The following is a 20,203-nucleotide window of genomic DNA, read 5'->3' on the forward strand; positions in this document are numbered from 1 at the left end:
CAAGTCTTTGAACCGGAGCAATAGAGGGAAAAACGTACTACTGGGACAGAGTTCATAAGCAAACGACAGAACAAACATGACCAAGGGAGAAACCAGGAACGTGCAAACCAAACCTATGCAGCTTTGGCATACTGGACGCCATGATTCAGTAGAGCTGGCCATGGGTTTCTCAACGAACAATTGGGCCGTGGGATGTTTCTTCCACAAATTAATCTCTGTGCATAGGAGCTTTTGATCACAAGAACATGCCTCAGATGCCATGTGTCCCGTTTTTAGTGCTCCCCACATTAGGCGTGGTTGAGTAGCCAGTGTGGGTCTGGTGTGATTTTATTTGTCCATCGGGAAATTATCCTCAGCCTAATCAGTCTTCGTTGGCACTTAGCTTGAGCAGGTTCAAGAAGTTTTTTCAGTGGACATTCTTCAGTGTTTTTGCTGGTGACTCTCCTCCTTCAAGCTTTAAAGTTTAGGATTAAGTGCTAAATACACACCTCTTATGTCTATACCTCCCCGCTTGCCTTGCCATCCTGAAAATTAAGAGCTAGGGCAATTCCTGCCATATGCTTTGTTGCTGTGGGCTACAGTCTGGTGTTGAAAGATAAGTCCTGGTGCCCACCTCTTTCAACCACCACCACAAATTAAGGACTGGTGCGACTGACCTTGTAATGAACATTGAAATTAAGGCTTTCTGCATAGCTAAATGAAAGTACTGACGCCTATTTTAGAAGGTAAGATCACTTTGCGCAGTTTGCACTTTAAAGCTGGACATAGCTTTTCAGGATTTCAGGTTCAAGCTTGTGCCTTTTTGGCTATGTAAATCCCAGAGTAAAGTTCATTATCGTTTTCACCTATTCATTGTTTTCTGGTTTCAAATTTTGTACGTATTGAGTTCATGGCCAATTTATAATTCTCTTGGACGGGCCACACATTCTTTTAAATTCACCCTATCGAATCCTTCCTGACCCGTAATAGCGAATAATGGTAAAAGTCATTTTTTAGGTCTCGCCCTGGAATTCGCATCCGAAGGATGCGTCCAGGGCGGAGACGTATAGCTATCTGACATGGGGGAATGGGAGGACAAGAAACTGTCACGAGCTTTAGAGCTTTAGAAGGCAGATTTGGGTGCGCGAACGCGCACGTTCCGTCCTGGGCCGTGCCGTGCACTTCCCTCCCATACTCCCAGCAAGCCAGCCTAACGCACATGCATGCACACGCATGTACACTTACACGGACACGCAGGCACCCAGACAGGCAACCCCCCCCCACAGTCACACGCATGCACACAGACTCCAAGACACACACACACGCACGCTCACACACATACACAGCCCGCCGCCGCACGCGCGCGCACACACATGCCCCCCGCCCTCGAAGCCCAGCAACAAGAAGAAGCTCCACTCACCGGCTTCCTTGGTGCAGCGGCTCTCACCGGCAGCAGGACTCTTCCTCCCTTCTTCAGCACCGGGGCGCAGGGTAGGCTCCTGCCTGCTCCGGTGCTCCAAGCAATCGCGGCTCTCCCGTGGGAGGCGGGGTAGGCTTCCGCCCTCCTACTTCCTGTTTCCGGTTGTCCCGCCCGGCCTGCCTGACTTCCTGGTCGCAGGCCGGCGGCGGACTGCAGGGGCATTTGATCGCAGGCGTCCAAGCGCGATGCAGCGCTTCATCACTGAAGGGTAAGAAACTGCAATGTCTTTTACTTTGTCTTAACAGTTTCGCATGCCGTTTCCGTTTTTCTTTGAAATACATTTTTATAATCCCCTGAAAAAGAATGAATAGCTAAATGACGTCTCTCAAGTACTCTTACATATCTTGGTCTTTTGTCAGCTGTGTAATTCGCCAGAAGATGATAAATATTTTATCTCTGCACTTCTTCTGATGGTTAGGGAGTGAAGCGATGCACACACATGATTCTATCCATGTTACTTTTTATTTAACTCCCATCCGGTTATATCATGCGGGTATAGATGTGCAGTTAGCACAACCGAGGCGCTCGTAGGCCTGGCACGCTGTCAGAAGTACAATGCATACATACATTTCCCATATTATTCTGTCACTCCTGCAGCAGAAGACCTGAAACACGATCCATTGTATTTTACCACTGTCGGTCAGTATCCCCTTAAACGTTCCCAGCACTGATTCTCATAGGGGTTTTTTTTTTTTTTACTGTGAGCGTTACTCAAATTACATAGATCACAGTTTTTTTTTATTGTGTGTGCGTTATTCTATTATCTTCTTATATTTTCTTATTTAATTTAAGCATGCTTCCAAAATCAGCCTTGAACATCTTTGTTTGGGTTCAATTCATTTTCATTTTCATATAAAAAGGTAAAGCAAGTAACAACAGTATACCATAGACCCCTGTAAGGCTGTAACAATACATCTGGAGGGAGAACCCGCATGAATTAGCAGTCTTAAATAAGTAAGGTGGGAAACCTAATAAGATACTTCGATAACTGCAATCAGAGTGGAATAAAAGGGGCTGGGTCGACAGGAGTGTGTAACATTGCAAATTAAGCGGCTCATAGGGGAAGGGGGCTAGGAATATTGGAAAGGCGAGAATGGAGAGGGAGAAAAAGAAACCAGCAAGGGGAGTAGAGAGGGGAAGGGAGGCTACACTGGGTTGGGGTCGCACTTTACAGGGGGTGGGGAGTACCATCTTTTAACACTTCTAACATGCATTGTACCATCAATAGTGCTGGTATGGTGAATGGTTCTGGCCGGTGGATCACTGCAGGAAATTGACAGTAAGATTTTAGCAAGTTTGGAAATATGTCCTTCAGTGTCTAAACAGTTGGTCCTAGAGCGAAACGTCTGCTGCTTTTCGTTTTATTTGTCTTTTAAACATTTAGAGTGGGTGCTTTGTTCTGTTTTCATGAGCTCGGATTTGACTCGAGCTTCTGCGAAAGTGAAAGTGATGAGCTGTCCAGTGGGCATAATGCCATCCTTGGTGTGGTTTAGATATTTGTCAGTTGGGGATTTTATGGGCGGGCGAGAACAGCATTTGCACAACAACTAAAAAAACTTGCTGAATAATATTCGTTTCCTGTCCAGGTGCATCTTGGCATGGACTGTAGCCAGGGCCAGTGGAATTAGGCGGCAGCGGAGAATCAAATTATAGAACATGTTTGGTTAAATTATGCAGCACATCATTAAAATGTTTAACTTTTCTACAAGAAATATTGTATATGTTCTTTTTTATGCAAAGAAAATTTAAATACTGCATAAATGACTTTTCTACAACACATATTTTATATGTACCTTTTTATGCAAGGAAAATTAAAATAGCGCATAAATAAAAACATTGCCATTTACATTACTAATAGCTCAAACTTAAATAATGCGAGACCTATTGCATTGCAAATGCTTGTTTTTCATTGTCTGTATTTTCCAATGAATATTAAATGGGTCACTGCAGAGATGCCACGTGGCCTGAAATGCTCCTGTCCCGAGTAACAGCGTTCAAATAACATGGTATTTTAGGGTCTATGTCAAGTCTGTGTTATAAAAAAAACAACAAAACCAAACTTTTGACCTCAGTTGCTCACCACACGGGTAAGATAGTTTCCTATTCCCATCCGTATACCGTCCGGGTGCAGTGTTTTCACTTCCCAGGCGGAATGGAAATGTGCTTTTTAGGCGCTACCCCATCCTTTCACCAACAAGTCAATTTTTCAAGCCATATGCTTCAATCTAGTGTCGTCTGAACCCTTTCCTGGGGAATCTTCGGGCAGCTTCCTACAGTGGCCTAAATACAACGCCAGCCTGTCCCGAGGATACAATCGTTCTGAAACCTTTTCATATGAATCTCACTCAAAAGACATCCTGACTGTGTCACTTTATTATTGATCCTGTTATTATTTATCCCGTTATCACATAGGTTTTGTAATGTACAATTATATCCCCTTCCAGCTGGTTGAAAGCTCGATACACCTGGTTAGTTTTCTACATTTCTACAAAATACCATCAGAAACCAGTTTGTACGCTTCCTGGCATGGGTATTTGGCTTGCACCATACATTGGAAAATGGTGACGTGTTAATCACTGCAAATAAAAGATTAACAGATGTCACTGTTTCCCAATTTATGGTGCTCTTTTAATGGGAAGGATGAAAGGCGAGTTGACCTGGCTGAGATTTGAACCTATGACCGCCAGCAAACTGCATGCATTTACAGTGCTTAGAAATGGCATAAGTGTGGTAGGAAGCACTAAATAAAATCAAGATTCCTCTTGCTCCCCTCGTCCTCCTGCAACTCTTCCTCATGTATCCTCCATTGCTCCTCCCTTCTCTCTCTCTGTCCTCCACCCTCTTCCCTCCTCCTCAATCTCTTCCCTCTAGTCTCTTCCTCTCCTCCATCTCGCCTTTCCTCCCCAGTCACTCCTCCTCCCTCTCCTCTCCACCTCCTCCCTCTCTCTTACTCTGCCCTCTCCCCTTTTTCTCCTCCAGTTTTCTTTAGAGGCCTGAAAATGAGGCTAGTTAAATACCACCTTTTAAAATAATTCCCGAATGCTGTATAAAGTGACAAGCTGCCACATGCACAGGGTTTTGTCACTTGGGGACAGGGACTCTTTACATTAGTCGCCTGACTTCCACAGGATAGGACGTCACAGAGTAGCTCGTCTCTGTCTCCACTGGCTTTGACTTTCAGGACAGGAAAGGTTCTCCTTAGAATACGCCACTCCTAGGGATCCGCTGAAGTTCATCTTATTTTATGAAAGAACTCAGATTCAACTGCATAACTCTACTTCTTATTCTGTAAAATTGGAAATCGATTCTTGGATTGACGTCTGAAACCTAGTCTTCGTGTGACATTCATGGTCAGCGTTTTGAACTTATTCTAACCTCTTACTGGCTGGAATGGTACATATTCCAATATTTATGTCCCATTAATATTTTCCTGCCTTCTTTTCTGCCTGACTGATTCAAGTTCCTCGTTCAAATATCTGTGCAAGCACCGCGCTGAAATTACTGTACTTTGGCATAATTATTGGGTCAATCTCAGCGCTAGTAAAATCTAATTTTGCTTGTTTTCGATTTGGCTGGGAAATCTCAACAAAGTGACTGTTGCGCTTTCTAACTTGAATAACTTGAATGTAAACAGCAACAGCTTACCGGTCATTTCTTCTGTTGCTTGGATGCGTCTTCGCGTTGCCTCGCACGCATCATTGGACTTCTTCTTAAACGTCGCGCCTCCTGCTACGTCACTTCTACAGCGTGATCTTGACGTTCGGCGGCCATTTTAGAAGGTTGGGACGGTTTTCCTTCATTTTCACATTTTGCGCGTTGTATTTCGATCCGGATATCCACATTTACACGTCGCTTGGCAACAAAGACTTTGGATTTGTCCTCAAGGGAAAACAAAAGAGGTTGAAAGTCGGAGTTTACATGTCGCTTCGGAATAGAAACTTTGGATTTGTCCTTCAAGAGAATACAATTATTGGAAGTCGATATTTGTAACTTGGAACCATCGTTTCTGGACATGAAGGTTATTATTTTAATTTATTGTGTTAGTTTCTTATTTTAAAATAACTTTTCCTTCATTACAGGTGCTAGGTGTTTAAAAGAAAAACTGTTATTTATTTCAATATGTCTGATCAGGATTTGTCCACTCCACCTGCCTTTTTACCAACTCCTGGTGAGCCGATAATTCCATGGAAAGAATGGAAGAAATTATTTCTTACCTACATTCTTGCTACGGGAGCTGATAAATATGGTCCAATACGTAGACAAGCTCTATTTTACTGCACAATTTAGGTGTAGAGGGTCGTAGGTTATATGAAAATCTCCCTGAAGTTTCCCTCGGTAGTGGAGATGGACAAGCCGCAAATGTTTATGAAATGAGTTTGCAAATGCTTGAAATAAGGTTTACTACAAAGGTACATTTAGTTCTTGAAAGACATAAGTTCTTCTGTAGAGTACAAAAAGTTGATGAAGATATAGCCTCTTATGTTGCTGCCTTGAGAGGGTTATCACTAACTTGCCAATTTAGCACCTTGACTGATTCACTTATTCGTGATCAGATAGTTAGGTGTACAAATAATAAAAGAGTGCGAGAAAAGTTGTTAATAAAAGATTCTGGACTGGAAGAGGCTATTCAAATAGCAAAGGGGTTAGAGCATACTGATATTTGGATTAAAGAGATGGATAAATGCACCAATTCTATTGCTAATAAGGAGAGTGCAGCAAAGTTTTCTAGTTCTAAAGATTCAGAAATTCATGCTAATATCGATGAAACCAAAATTGCTAAGCCTTTAGGTAAAGTTCACGAAAAATCTAGTACTAAAGTCTTTGATAATAATAAGGAATTTCGCCAAAGCAGTGGTTCTGTTAATATGCGACCTATCAAATGTTACAGATGTGGTACTCCCGGACATATTGCTTCCAGTATGAAATGTATGGCCAGGAACGCAATTTGTAGAACATGTGGTATGAGGGGCCATCTTGCTAAGGTTTGTAGAACTAAAGTTCCTGCTGTTCATGAAATTGATGATTCTTGTGAAGATGTTTGTGAATTTATTCCATCTATTGATAATGTTAAGGCTTACAAGTTATTGATGGTGATAGTAGTGCTAAGATTGAGATTGACAACATTGATTTGTCAATTATTCCTAGGGAGAGCACTGACAAACTGGATAAGCCTCATTATGTTATTAAGTTTGATGCTGTGGGGGTAAACATGTTAATTGACTCCGGAAGCTTATATACCTTGATGTCAAAAGAAATGTACATTAAGTCATGGGGTGCATCTGCTAATGTGAATAATTGGGATCCCTCAGATATTAGAGCTGTAGGTTATGGGGGGAAGAACATTGATATTTTAGGATTAAAATGGATGGTAATTGAATTTGACAACAAGAAACTTTATGGTAGAGTGTATCTTACAGAACAAGGCTCAAATTTATTAGGGTGGGGTCACCAAAGAGATTTAGGTATAGTTTTAAATCCCAATGCCACTATTCCAGTGCAATCTATATGTTTAGTAAATAGTAACACCTATGATTCGTTGATTATGGGAAAGTACTCTGATGTTTTTGTGATGAGTTGGGAATGTTGAAAAAATGTTCTCATAAGATTATTCTCAAGAGTAGTGCTACTCCGGTAGTTGACAAAGTTAGATCTGTTCCCCACCTGATGAAAGGTCCTTTACGAGTTGAACTTGACAGGTTACTGAAATTAGGCATAATTGAGCCTATTGAGGCTTCTGAGTGGCTCGCACCCATTGTCGTCGCTCCTAAGGATGGGGGAAAGAAGATTTGTTAATGTATTGATCTTCGCGTTCTTAACAAGAACATTTGGGTTGATCGCCAACCCCTACCGAACATTTCAGAGATGTTAACAGCAATGGGTGGAGGGCGTATCTTCAGTGTGATTGATATGTCATCAGCATATCACCAGATCTATCTTGATGTGGAGTCTAGACACTTAACATCATTTGTAACACCGCTGGGTGCTTTTCGCTATCGCAGGATGCCATTTGGATTAGCTTCTGCCTCAGCGGTGTTCCAAAGGGTTATGGGAAAAGTTCTTCATGGTATTAATGATGTGCTCTGCTTCCAAGACGATGTGTTAATTGTTGGTAGAGATTTTGATCATCATGATCAAGTGATGGAAAATGTCTTGTGTAGAATGAGAGAACATGGGTTAACTATTCAGAAAGAGAAATGTCAATTAAGGAAGGATGTAGTTAATTACCTAGGTCATGAAATTTCCAAAGAAGGAATCGGACCAAAGAAAAGTATTCTCTCTGCCATTAGAGATGCTCCTATTCCTAGTACTAAAGATCAGCTGAGGAGTTTTCTTGGTTTAGCGGAGTATTGCTCCAAGTTTGTGATAAATTTTACTAATATTGTGGAGCCATTGCGATTGTTGATGAAAAGTGGTGTTGAGTTTATGTGGAATGATGATTGTGGAAAAGCATTCCAAGACGTTAAAGATGGAATATTGTCTGCACCCAGCCCTGGACACTTTGATGTTACGTCTAAAACCTTTATCACCACTGATGCGAGCGCCATAGGTATTGGTGCTGTTTTAACGCAAGTATGTAATGGAGAAGAAAGAATTATTGGATTTGCATTAAGAAGTTTACAAGGTGCTGAGAGATCATATTCAGTAATTGAAAAGGAGGCCTTGGGGTGTTGTTGGGGCATTAAACACTTCAAGTACTTTGTGTGGGGTTTACCATTTAGACTTCGCACTGATCACAAGCCTTTGGTTCATTTGTTTAAGGGTGGAAAAGGATTGGAAGGAAGTGTTACTCCAAGGATATCTAGATGGATTTTATCAGTGTTAGAGTATAATTTTGAGGTAGAGTATGTGAAGGGTTTGAAGAATATAATAGCGGATTGCTTGTCGAGAATACCTGTTGTAGTGAGTGATATTGAGTTTGAAGTTGATGTTGAGGATGTGAGTTATACGGAAGAACAAGCTTTTGGGTTGGAGCAATGGGATGCTGCAATGTTGGAAGATGAAGTATTGAAAAAAGTTATGTTTTCCATTTCTAATGGTTGGGATACAGAATTGTGTAATGATTCACGGTTTAAAGGTTTCATCAATGTTCGGAAGAGTTGAGTGTAAGAGAAGGAAAATTGTGGAGGAGAGATAAATTAGTAGTACCGGAGAGTCTTAGATCTAAGATTGTCACTATGGCACACGAAGGTCACTTGGGAAGAAATATGACTAAGCGGCGTGTACGGCAGTCATTCTGGTGGCCTGGTTTAGATAATGAGGTTGAAGCAGTTGTCAAAGATTGTTATGCTTGTGCAGCTAGCGACAAGACCAAAGTTTTACGTCAACCTCCTCTTTCTTCTGTGAAGTTTCCTGAGCGTCCTTGGGAAAGGTTGGGTTTGGATTTCGTGGGTCCTATTTCCAAGTTAGGGACATATTGCAGATTCCTAATGGTTTTGGTGGATTATCACTCCAAGTGGTTTGTGGTTGAAACATCTGAGAGTATTACATCTGAGAAAGTAATTAGGTTTCTTGACAAAGTTTTTTTTAAATGAAGGGTTTCCTAAAGTATTGGTGTCGGACAATGGTCCTCAATTGATTTCTAGGAAAATGGAGGACTACCTTTGTGGAAAAGGTATTAAGCATGAAAGAGTTGCCCTGTTCAGGCCACAAGCCAATGGCTTAGTTGAGAGGATTAATCGCTTGATCTTGGACAATATTCAACTTTCTTTGTGCAATGGTTTATCATGGTCTGAAGAGCTGAAAAAACTAATGTGGTCTTATAGGGTAACACCGCATTCCTTGACTGGGGTGTCACCTTTTATTTCTCTTAAAGGAAGGGAACCCGGTTTGAAAGAGATGCCTGGGTGGTTAAAAGACAGGGAATGTATTTGGGTGAATCGTGATGTGATTGGTGAACAAGTTGCCAATAAACAAACCATGGCTGCCAAACAATACGATCATGTAAAAAGAGTCAAATCTCCTAACATAAAACTAGGGGATTGGGTGGTAGTAAAACGTGGAGGTTTTGTTGCCAAAGGCGACAGCAAATTTTCTAAACCAGTTCAAGTGAGAGAAGTGAGGAAATGTGTCGTGATTTTGGGTGATGGGTCTACTTGGAGTTTAGGTAATGTTTCTAAGTGCTTTTCTCCATGTGTTTAAATAGTTTTTTCACTGAATGTTCTCTGTTTTATGGTTTCACTTATGTTTTGCTTTTGTGATATGTAAGGGGGGAGGTGTGTAGAGATGACTCATGTAGAATGTAAATGAGTTGCCTAGCAGTTTGGAATGTTATCTTTGGAGAGATACACTGGAGCTGTGAAGCAGGCTGTGGATGAGCTGGAGGTACCTGTACCAACTCTACAATAAAGTCTACAATCTTAATATTTCTTGGACTCATCTTTACAGTATTCATTTTAGGTTATGATTTTTCTAAAGTGTGGTGCTGAGACGCCTTCGAGGTACAACCCAGAAGAGTGGGACAGATTCCCAAATGATTTCGCACATTTGAAGTCACTTACATTTTCATTTTGTGTGTGGAATTTCCCACCACTCGTTTACGAAGTAAGAATGAGCAAAATGCCATATATGCTAAGTGCAGTTGCAAATAAGGGAACATGACAATTATTGTGGTGTTTCTGCATTCACATTTCCTTGTAGGGTTGATTTGGGGACGTACCTGAGTGAGTCTACCTGTAAGAGTTTGTGAACACCGTGTTATTCACCAAAGGTTTAACTGGGTTCCCCTTCCTGGAAAGGCTTTCAACTTTATTAGTGTCGCGCTCACGGTTAAATAATTTCCTAGTCTGGGAGTAGGCAGGCTACACCCCTTTTTCATAGGGGTGTTTTGGAAGCTCCTGTTTCACAAAGAACATATGTTCCCTGTTGAGAAAAAAAAAGTTATAATTACGAGAGCACTTTTGCTTTAAATTTGAGCACACATACATTTTCATCGGTAGGATACACCACATGTGCAAATGTTATGCATACAAGTACTCATAGCAACCAAGGATCCATGTATTTTCCCTGGAATACTTACAGTATTGTTTGCGTTAGTGTGACATTTTTTCAATATCCTTAAACTTATGAGAAATGCAACAATAGCAACTTTCTTCTGTCAACCTAGCTTTTCGTGGGTAGGACCAGGTGGATCTGAAAGCGAACAATTTCAATGGAAATCTATATTTGATGTGGGAATTTTGCAGACACTGATCCATACACGGGCAAAACAATCATTAAAAGGATTGTGGGCTGAGATACAGTTACTTATAGGCACAAATCAGAGTTCCAGCCACTAGCTCCGTTATATTTCATTTCAGAAAAAGAGAAACACAAGAAAAAGCATAAGTTGATGGGTGCACATAATGACATTTGTGGTGGGCAGGTTCTGCGTTCTGACACAGTCATAGATCTTTTAATGTTTAAAATATTCAAGAGGAATGCAAAACGGAAGAGCACTTATAATGAAAATATAGCGAAGGCCCATAAAAGATTTCTCTACCACGGAAGATGCCCTACAAAGAGCTGTGGCCGAGATTAGTTTTCAGCCTAGCATTTGGAATTCGGGCACAATGCTATGTCATAGCACCTTCACCTGTTGTGCTATTTTGTAGTAAAGGGCTCTGTCATTAAGCAATTGTGTAGCGTCAAAAGTAGGTTCATAATGGACCAGGAAGGTCATTCGATTGGTGAACCAACCAGATGCGCCTTTGTCATGCTATTAGTGCTCTCTCCTAAAAATATATATTTTCTAAAGGCTTGTTTATTGAAGGATGGGTGCTTATCATTTGGGCAAGCATCTTGCCCCTTGTTCAGTGAAACCAAAGCAAAACAACTGAATATTTAGTGTGCTGCAGCTAAGTGTGGTACTTAAAGTTAATGTTGTTGTTCTGAGATAAAGTGGAACACAAGGAGAAAAACATATGTCCATGTTATTGTTTGTTACTACTTTGTTTCAGTACAGTGTTTCAAAGGTAACTGATAGTAGGTGGAATGGTGGATGTATGCAACTATTTTTTTAATCATTTGTATCTTGAAGTATTAATGATGGTAGAAGTTCCACTTGATCACTTACAAATAATTTCCACCTGATCCAATAGATACATGAAGGTGTTTTGAAAGTTGATATGTACATGCAAACAGAAGAAAAACACAATGGAAATTCTACATGATTGTGGGCGTGGGAGTAGGGACGACCGTGACACCAAGTAGCGGGGTTAAAGACGGTTTTATTTTTATGGCTCTAGCAGGTTTAGACATCAACGTCTTTCTGTTTCTAAGTGTCAGTCTCTCTCGGGCGAACCTGCTGGGGTCCGTGGCGGTGGTCTTCTCTTTCCTTTAATTGGGTGTCGAACGGTTGGTCTCTCAGGTGTCTCCTGTATAAGGTGTTCTCTCCGCTGCCTCAGGCTCGGGTGCATGCAAGAAACCAACAGAAAGGGAGCCGTTAGTGTTCAGTCCGCAATGGGGTTGCACCAGGGGGTCCGGGGTAAGTGAGGGAAACCCAGTGTTTTCGTGCCTCCGTATAATTACAGTGCTTGGTGTGCAAGTGAGGTGGGGAAAGTAAGGTAGGAACAGGGAAGGGAATGGTAGAGCGGATGGGACGGTAGAACAACACAGGGTAGGAACGAACAGGGTCTATTTGCACTATTCACACGCTTTCGCTTCGCCTCCCCAACCAAGCTGCCCAACGCCGCCGTACCTGTGACAGCCACACTCCTCCCTCTGGAGCGTGGCACGGCGGTCCGCAGGGTCGTTGGCCTCCTGGCTTCCCTCCGGCTTCCGTCTCTCCGTCTCCTCCGAGATGTTCCTCCGGGCTGGCTCTCTCCACGTTCTCTTCGGTTTCGCCTCCGTCCTCCGTTCCGCTTGCTTCCGCCTGTCTCTCCTCCTCCGCGGTGCTCGCACACCCAACGAACATCACTTCCCGGCTTTTCACCAATCCAGTCGCTCTGACGTCCGTCGTGGGAGTGGTCTCCTCATCTGCCGAGAACGCCCAGTTAAAGGAGCCACTGTTGTCGTCGTCCGGATCGCGTCGTCCTTCGTCCCATCGTCCTGACTGAAAAGAAGGAGTCGGTGGATGGTCAGCAGGGTGAGGGTTCCACCAGTCACGCGAGGTAGGCGCCCCCACCTCGTTACAATGATAAATACAAAATGCGTCTTGAAGATAAGAAGCTAGACGTCAGATGGGAGAATTAACTGAAATTTTCTCTGTCATTGCAATGGATGTTTAAAATTTCATATATGGGATCCTTTAACAGGGTTTCAATCACACTAAACTATTTTTTTTATTGGAAAGTAATTCTACTACTCTCCACTTTATATTGTTCAGTTACTCACGGACTAACTGAACTACTGAGATGAATATTTAGAGCATTCTTTGCATTTTGTTGTGTTATTTGACTTATTATGAAAAATGGGCGAACTCTTTAGGATTTGCAAGTAATGGCACACAATCATTTTACATTAGTGATCACACTTACTATATTGCTTCGTCGTATTTCTTTTCCTGTTCACTTTTAACTGTAAATCTTTTTATTGCAACACATATTACTGCATGTTTACGTTTTCATTTTATTGTATCTAGTATAAATTGATTGTGTGCCAGTACATGCAAATTGTATGATGTGCTGTGACAAAACTTAATTTCCAAATTCAATTCTACATCTTGGAATATATCTACATAAAACAATCTATGGATCACCTGAAGTGAAATGTGCAGTAGTTTTGTTAAAGAAATGATGTGTCTGCATGTAGGCCAGCAGCCAGCGTAAAATCTGTAATGTTCTGTGGCAGATTTGTAAGCATTATTTGTCAGTGATACTCTCATAATTATAATACACAAGCCTTCATGGTTAGTTGTTTCTTCATTGAATTAACCCTTACCTGTGGTTTTTGTTGCAGGTGTCAATATTTGTACTAGTGGCAGTGCCACTTCCTGTGAAGACTGCCTCTTCATTCATCCCCAATGTGCCTGGTGTGCAAAGGAGGTAAGCATTATAGTTCCAAATGCGACTGAGTACCCTGCCTAACAAACCTTCGGTCTGCCTGCCTCATTTAGAGACAGGCGGCTCTTACGTTTTCTTACAGTGGGGCCCCATCTGACTTCTCCCAAAATGTTTGGTGAATGACCATCAAACATGACAGTGGCTGTTCACCAAAGCTTTTGCTCTTTGAAAAGAACCGTCATAATGGTGGTTACTTTCAGTGTAGAGAAATGACTCTCGGGCCGGTGGTCATCTCTCAATTTGATGGATGATAGATGAAATGTCCTCCGCTACCTTGATGTATGGAGAACCGTCCGTTTAACTATAAATCTGTACTTAGGTCATTAGAAAACAGAACTCAAGCAAAATATTTTCTGTTAAGCTTCTGTCTGTATCTGTAGCTATTTTGGGGGTATAAATACTTCTTGAGAATTATGATGATGTTTATATACTTTTACACTGCATCCTTAAGGATCTTTGCTTCTTGTGAACAAGCAGCCGACCTCATAGCAATCAAAGCATTAGTGTTGAGGTTAAAGATTTGTAGTTATTTTGGAACCATGGCAAATTATTTCTTTCTGTGGATTTGAACATTAGTTTCAATAGTTTTTCAGTGAACCTTTTGCCATCATTCCTATTGCACAAGGCGGGCCTACCAACCTAACAGTCCCCAAAGCCTAACCCTCGCCCTTCCACACCACCTTAAAGAAGAACCACCCATAGGCCTCCTGCCAGACCACCGCTATTCAAACTCAATATTTCCATTATTTTCTAGATTCACTTAACTCTCTTCTCAATGATCTATCTGTCCCTAGCCAATACCCAAGTCTCTTTATGCATGTTAGGCCTCTGTAATCTTGATTGATGTAGACAAGCACCTAATCCCACAATTTATTGGACTTTTGTTCCCTGCATGATAAGCTGTTGGCTAGGTTTTCATGGTTCAAAAATGTGTATACTCTCTGTATCGACCAGTCTGTTTAGCCTTTCCCCCACAGGGATAGGATTACCTGTTTCACTGTTAGCAAAAGATAGGTTGCCCCTCACTGATTAGAGTGGTTAAACATATTGAGATGGCCTCCCAAATGTATCATTTTACAAGACCATTCAACCTCCTTCCCAATTTCCTGAGCAGTATTGATGAAGAACTCTGCTTAGAATGTTTCCAGCTTCGGCCAGTTCAATAGGATATGTAAAATAGTGACAGTTCCCCCATAGTTTCTCCAGCATTTGTCGGATTTTGTTGGGTTCCACGTGTATAGCATAACTGGTGTTTAGTGCCACCATCATATAGTTTGTTTATTGCCTCTTCCCTTCAGCTTGTCTTACATAATTATTAGCCCCCTGAAAGATTTGCCCAAACAGCTTTGGAATCTAAGGTGATGTTAAGCTATTTTTCCCATTGTAGTTGGTAGGGGAGATTAGCTTCCAACTAGTGTGAGGTAAAGATCTTGTATATTTTGGCTAAAAATTTATAGTTGAGGAGATTTACTGCATTGATCGCTCACATGGTGTGAGATCCTCCGTAGCTTCCTGCGTTCCCTCTGGTTGTAGAGCTCAGTGTCTAATTTGAAGGATATGTTAGCGTTACGATTCCAGACTTCCATACTCGTGTTTTCCTGCATTGAAGGGTGTGATTATTCTTTCATTAAAGAGATTGCAATGCCTAAAAAGAAATCTCTTGTCACTCTCGGAATGCCATGAATACTTACTTTAGCGTGGTGTGAAGTCAGTGCTGACAAACAGTTGAGTAAATGGGCGCGGGAGGGAAATCAGGCAGGTATCAAAGGTCAAGCATGCCACGCCTCCAGCATGGGTCTGGTGAATAGCAAGAGGTATAATTTCCAACCTTTTATGCATTTGATACCCAAGGGACCTCCAAACTTAGCCACATTTATGTTTATGAAGCACCATAGGCCATCTGTCTCTCCATTAACCATCCAGTCATGTAACGAAGCTGAGAGGCCTTTTGGTAACGGAGAAGGTAAGGAACCCTCAATCCTCCCTGTTTATGTTGGTTCATTCCTTCCACCTTAATCTAGGTTGTTACCAACCTAAATAAAATGATTGCAAACCTCCTTGAGGCAGGTTACATCATGACACTTGAAGGGCAGAGCTTGAAACAACATTTTGGATTAGAACATCCTCTTAAAGGCTGCAAGCCATCTCACCCATGAGAGTGTGTAAATCTGCCATGGAATGATTCACACCTTAACAACAACATTCACATCTCAACAAGGCCATTAACTTTTCAGCTGCACAGATACATAAAGTAGGTGTCAGCCTGATATGCCAATATTGTGTACACTGTTGACCACTTAAAGGCCTATTGGCTTGATGCACGTTCATTAACCAGGTCCCCATGGCTAGTGCCAGTCCTTCAAATGTAGTAAGATTTATATAGAGACCCTCTATTACCTGTAATAGCTCCAACTCAAGCAGCAACTATTTCAGCGATTGTTGTTCCTTTAGAGACACAAATATACCCTTTGTGAAGCCTGTAAACTTGAAGGTATCAATCCTCAGTCTAATGCTTCAGATTAAGGGATTGTCGTTAATCTTTTGCAAGAGCAATACCGTAAAGGGGACAGGGAGCAGCGAGTTCCTTGTCTGATGTTAATTTGTCTTGAGACTAGGCTATTCATTTTGATTCTAGTCCAGGGAGGCTTATAGTTAGGCAGCATCCAGCACCAGCAGAATATCATCCATTATCAAACTATCATTTGGCCTTCATGTCAACAAGGTTGTGTCATCAGCATTCTTTATCTTAAAAAAAATCAAGAAGTTACTGCCTTACCTCCCTATTTCAGCTGGGAAGACTTTGGTCTCCACTTTAGTATTCTCAAAAATAGACTACGGGAACGCCCTCTTCTTAAACACTCAGAAGCGCGTCTTAACGAAGCTGCAGTCTATTCAGAATGCGGCTGCAAGGATTCTTCTTGATATCCCCCGCCGCCAGCCTACTACTCCCGCCATTCGTCACCTTCACTGGCTGAGAGTAGAGAGCCGAATTAAATTTAAGGCCCTCTGTATTGCCTATAAGGCAGTGCATGGCGTCGGACCCAGGTTTCTCACAGAAGCCTTTCAGCTGTATACCCCCAAGAGGCAACTTAGATCTGCTAATACCTGTCTCCTTTCAGTACCGCGCACGAGAACTGCCACCTGGGGAGATAGGCGCTTTCTGGTGGCTACTCCGAAACTTTGGAATCTGTTGCCACTGGCGATTAAAACTGCCCCTAACCTGATGAGTTTCCGCAGGCTCTTAAAAACGTGGCTGTTTAACCACTAAATTGATGACTGATCTCTATTAGCTCTTCATGCGCCGAGACACCCTAGGGTATTCGTATGCGCAATAAAAATCTCGAAAATAAATAAATAAAATAAATATCTTCCAGTTCGCGCAGATAGGGCCCTTCTCTCCTTGGATGCAGAGAAAGAACTTATCTCAACCTATCTTCCTGGCTATGGCTTTTGTGTTATTTCACTGGTATTGCATCCATGGATGAAGTCGCCCTGATCTGCATGTCGTAAAAAGAGCATAACCATATCTAGCTTGGTTGCTGAAACCTTCATAAAGATTTCTACAATGATGTTCAGCAATGATATTGGTCGATGTGAAGTGCATGATGTTGAATCTATTTTGTACTTGGCTACTAAGAATTGATGCTTCTGATATAGGATGCATTACCAAACACATTAAAAACGTGCACTTGTACATCAAAGGTTTTGTAGAAGGCTTCTGAAAACCCAACTGGGTTTTCAACATCTTTAAGCTTCCTATCAGCACGTCTTCTTGGCTATTAGCTCATCTCTGCCTCAGGCACTTCAAATTGAGCAGTGACACGGTACCCAAACATGTGCTTGTTGCAAATAAGACGAAGCAGCACATGTAAACAAGCTGAAGATTTATTTGCTTTTAGTCGCCACAGCCTCAGAGTCACAGTAACTACCATGACTGCCAAATGGAATGAATAATGGCAGTGAAATGTTCTAAGTCCACTGGGGGACATGGGAATAAGAGCATGGACCAAGTTGTATTACAAAACATATATACTATAACGCAGCTCAGAATATAGTTAATTAATGACAGCACAGATACAAGTGCCCAACTATGTGACATCACATACATTGGAAAGTATAATCACAACACATCTCCTTCCTATAAATGATTACTGAAAAACGAAATCTTTGTGCCACTCAGGAGCGTGATGTTGACGAGACCTGCGGGCTGACTCAGCCTGCTCCTGAGAAGTTGATAAAGGCATCTCAGCACCAGGATTTCTCACTGTGGTAGAGCTTGGAAATTCTGTCTATACTTCGCAGTCTTCCATCCTCTAGCGACACCACATTAGTACTGACTTTCGTTACCCTCAGTGGTTTAGAAAACGAACTGGCCCTACTTTTCTATGAGTCTTGGGCTCTGACCACAACCCAATCTCTCACTTTCCATTTTCAACTCTGTGTTTATTGTCATATCTCCTTTTGTAGCCATTTTGATGACTCTTGATACACTCACTCACACTGTCTTGATGAACCCATCTAGTTTCCCCATCTCTAATCCAAGTGGGAATCAATTTAGCTCATGGAAGTCGAACTTTAAGTATTTAAAAAGGTAGAATTTCCATAACAGAATTGGGGGCAGTATGCTACCTCACAGCAGCTTCTTTACAGCAAGATATGCAGTTACTCAATAGATGTGTGCTGATTGAGTGCATTCTTTTAACATGCAGCCCTTTCCAACAGCCCATTAGCTTTAGGACAATACAAGGTGGTTTTAAGATGTACAATGGAAAAATTCTTTTAAAAATCATTCATTTTATTCGAAGTGAACTGGACACCATTATCTGTTATGATAGAACTAGGTATTCCTTCTGTCATGAAAATATCAGATACAAAAATCCTTCATGTCTTGAGTAATAGTGCAATTGACTACTCTACCACAATCAAATGCAAGTAGTAATCCACTAAAACTATAATGAACTTGCCTGACCACATGGAACTGTTGAGAGGGCCCATTATGTTTAACCCCGGTTTTTCCCACGGCTTAGATGGCACACTTACCAGGGACAAAGATGCTTTCCTTAAGATGTTTATTTTTATCACTGATCAAGCATGTGAGACACCCCTTGACCTTATTTTCCACCAGACTGTCCTTACCAGGGAACCAGTACGTAGCTCTGACTTTGGATTTGGCGATGCTTTGCCCCAAATGTCCTTCGTGTGCCAAGTCTGCAAATCTCTCCCAGAGGTCTTTAGAAGGCACAATTTTCCCACCTCTCATAACCATGTCCTTGTTTATGTACAATTCAAGTTTTCCCAATAGCGTTCTCTCCCTTTGGTTGTGAAAATGTACATAGAGGTTTATGGTCTGTCTTTAATGTAAAAGGTGGAACCCACAGAAAGAATGTTAAATGAGTAATAGCCCAATAACAGGCTAATGCTTCCCTTTCGATCATGGAATAATTAGCATCAGCATCCTTTAGCATTCTTAAAATGAATGCCACAATTTTCTCCTTCCCATCTACTATCATCAGTGTATAGTAAAGCACTGGCATAACGAAAACTGAGGGGGCCTCCCTGAACGGAACTTAGAGGGGCCCCCTCCGAGCTCAATCAGGAGCTCTCCGGCCAGAAGGAAGTGCCGAGGGGGCCTCCTGGAGCTTGGGGCCCCCCCGCACCGCGGGGGATGCGGGGGCCTGTGTTACACCCCTGTAGTAAAGTTCTACGTGAGGGGTAGAAATTTCCTAATGACGGTGCTTCCACTATGACTTATTTGATACCTACGAGGGCTACATCACAATCAAAGTGAATCCCTTTTTTAATAGGTGTCTCAAAGCTACAGTGTGATTTGTAAAATTCTTCTCAAATTTGGACTCGTATTTCACCAGACCCGAGAAGGATTTAGGTTTGTCCTTGGACATAGTTGGAGGTGCCTCTTTGTCTGCCACCACTAGGTCAAGGTTATGTTTTATACCATTTTTGGAAATGTGATGACCCAAGTAATTTACAGACTCCACACAAAACTTGCATTTGTCAAGTTTGATGTTTAGGCCAGCATTTTTAAGAGTAGTGAGGACATTATTCAGTGTAATATTGTGAATGTGTACCAAATCACCATAGGTCAAACAATTATCCTGAAAGTCAAGCACATTATTTCTGTTCTTCAATAATTGGTGCATCACCCTCTGAAATACAGCAGCCAGTAATGCCGGACTGAACAGTTTTCTGCGTAGCTTAAAAGCAAAAAAAGGTGTGATGAATGAAGATAGAGATTTCGATTTTGGATGCAATTCAATTTCGTGATATGCCGAAGAGAGGTTCCACCAAACACTTTATTTTACTAGGAGATTTTAATATACATAGTAAAATGGCCTCCAATGTGGACGCCTCTCTGTTCTTTGCTGATCTGGCTGCTTTAGGACTGGATAAGATTAACAAGGGTCCAACCCATTCGGCAGGACGCACAATAGGTCTTTTCCTTTCTATCTCTCCCCACATTGATATTGAGGCTCCCCACCCTCTGGTATGGTCAGATCACTCCCTGATTGGCTTTCAAATTCTAGAGGCCAAGGTGAAGTTTACCCTCTCTAATGTCTCCTATAGTTATAGGAGATAGTGGCGTAAAATTACCCTAGGCACCTTTGGGAATGATTTTTTGGCGTATATGAATTGGGAGTCGAGGAATATCAATAACTGCTTAAATGACTGTCACAAAGCAATAAAATCGGCTATAGGTAGGTTGGCCGCTCTGGAACAGCAACTTAATAATGCGCGACGCCCACATGCA

At 41.9% G+C, this 20,203-nt stretch overlaps 1 protein-coding gene across 1 annotated transcript in view; it reads left to right on the forward strand.

Annotated features, from left to right (window-relative positions):
- ITGB5 (integrin subunit beta 5) overlaps nucleotides 1-20,203 on the forward strand; it is a 658,371-nt gene that overhangs the window by 112,638 nt on the left and 525,530 nt on the right. The window contains exon 2 of the mRNA XM_086957094.1: nucleotides 13,334-13,419. Coding sequence (XP_086813220.1) covers nucleotides 13,334-13,419 — 86 coding nt within the window. The remainder of the gene's footprint in view (nucleotides 1-13,333; nucleotides 13,420-20,203) is intronic.

The sequence above is a fragment of the Lissotriton vulgaris genome, chromosome 2_1 (genome assembly GCF_964263255.1).
Source record: "Lissotriton vulgaris chromosome 2_1, aLisVul1.2, whole genome shotgun sequence".
Lineage (NCBI taxonomy): Eukaryota > Metazoa > Chordata > Amphibia > Caudata > Salamandridae > Lissotriton > Lissotriton vulgaris.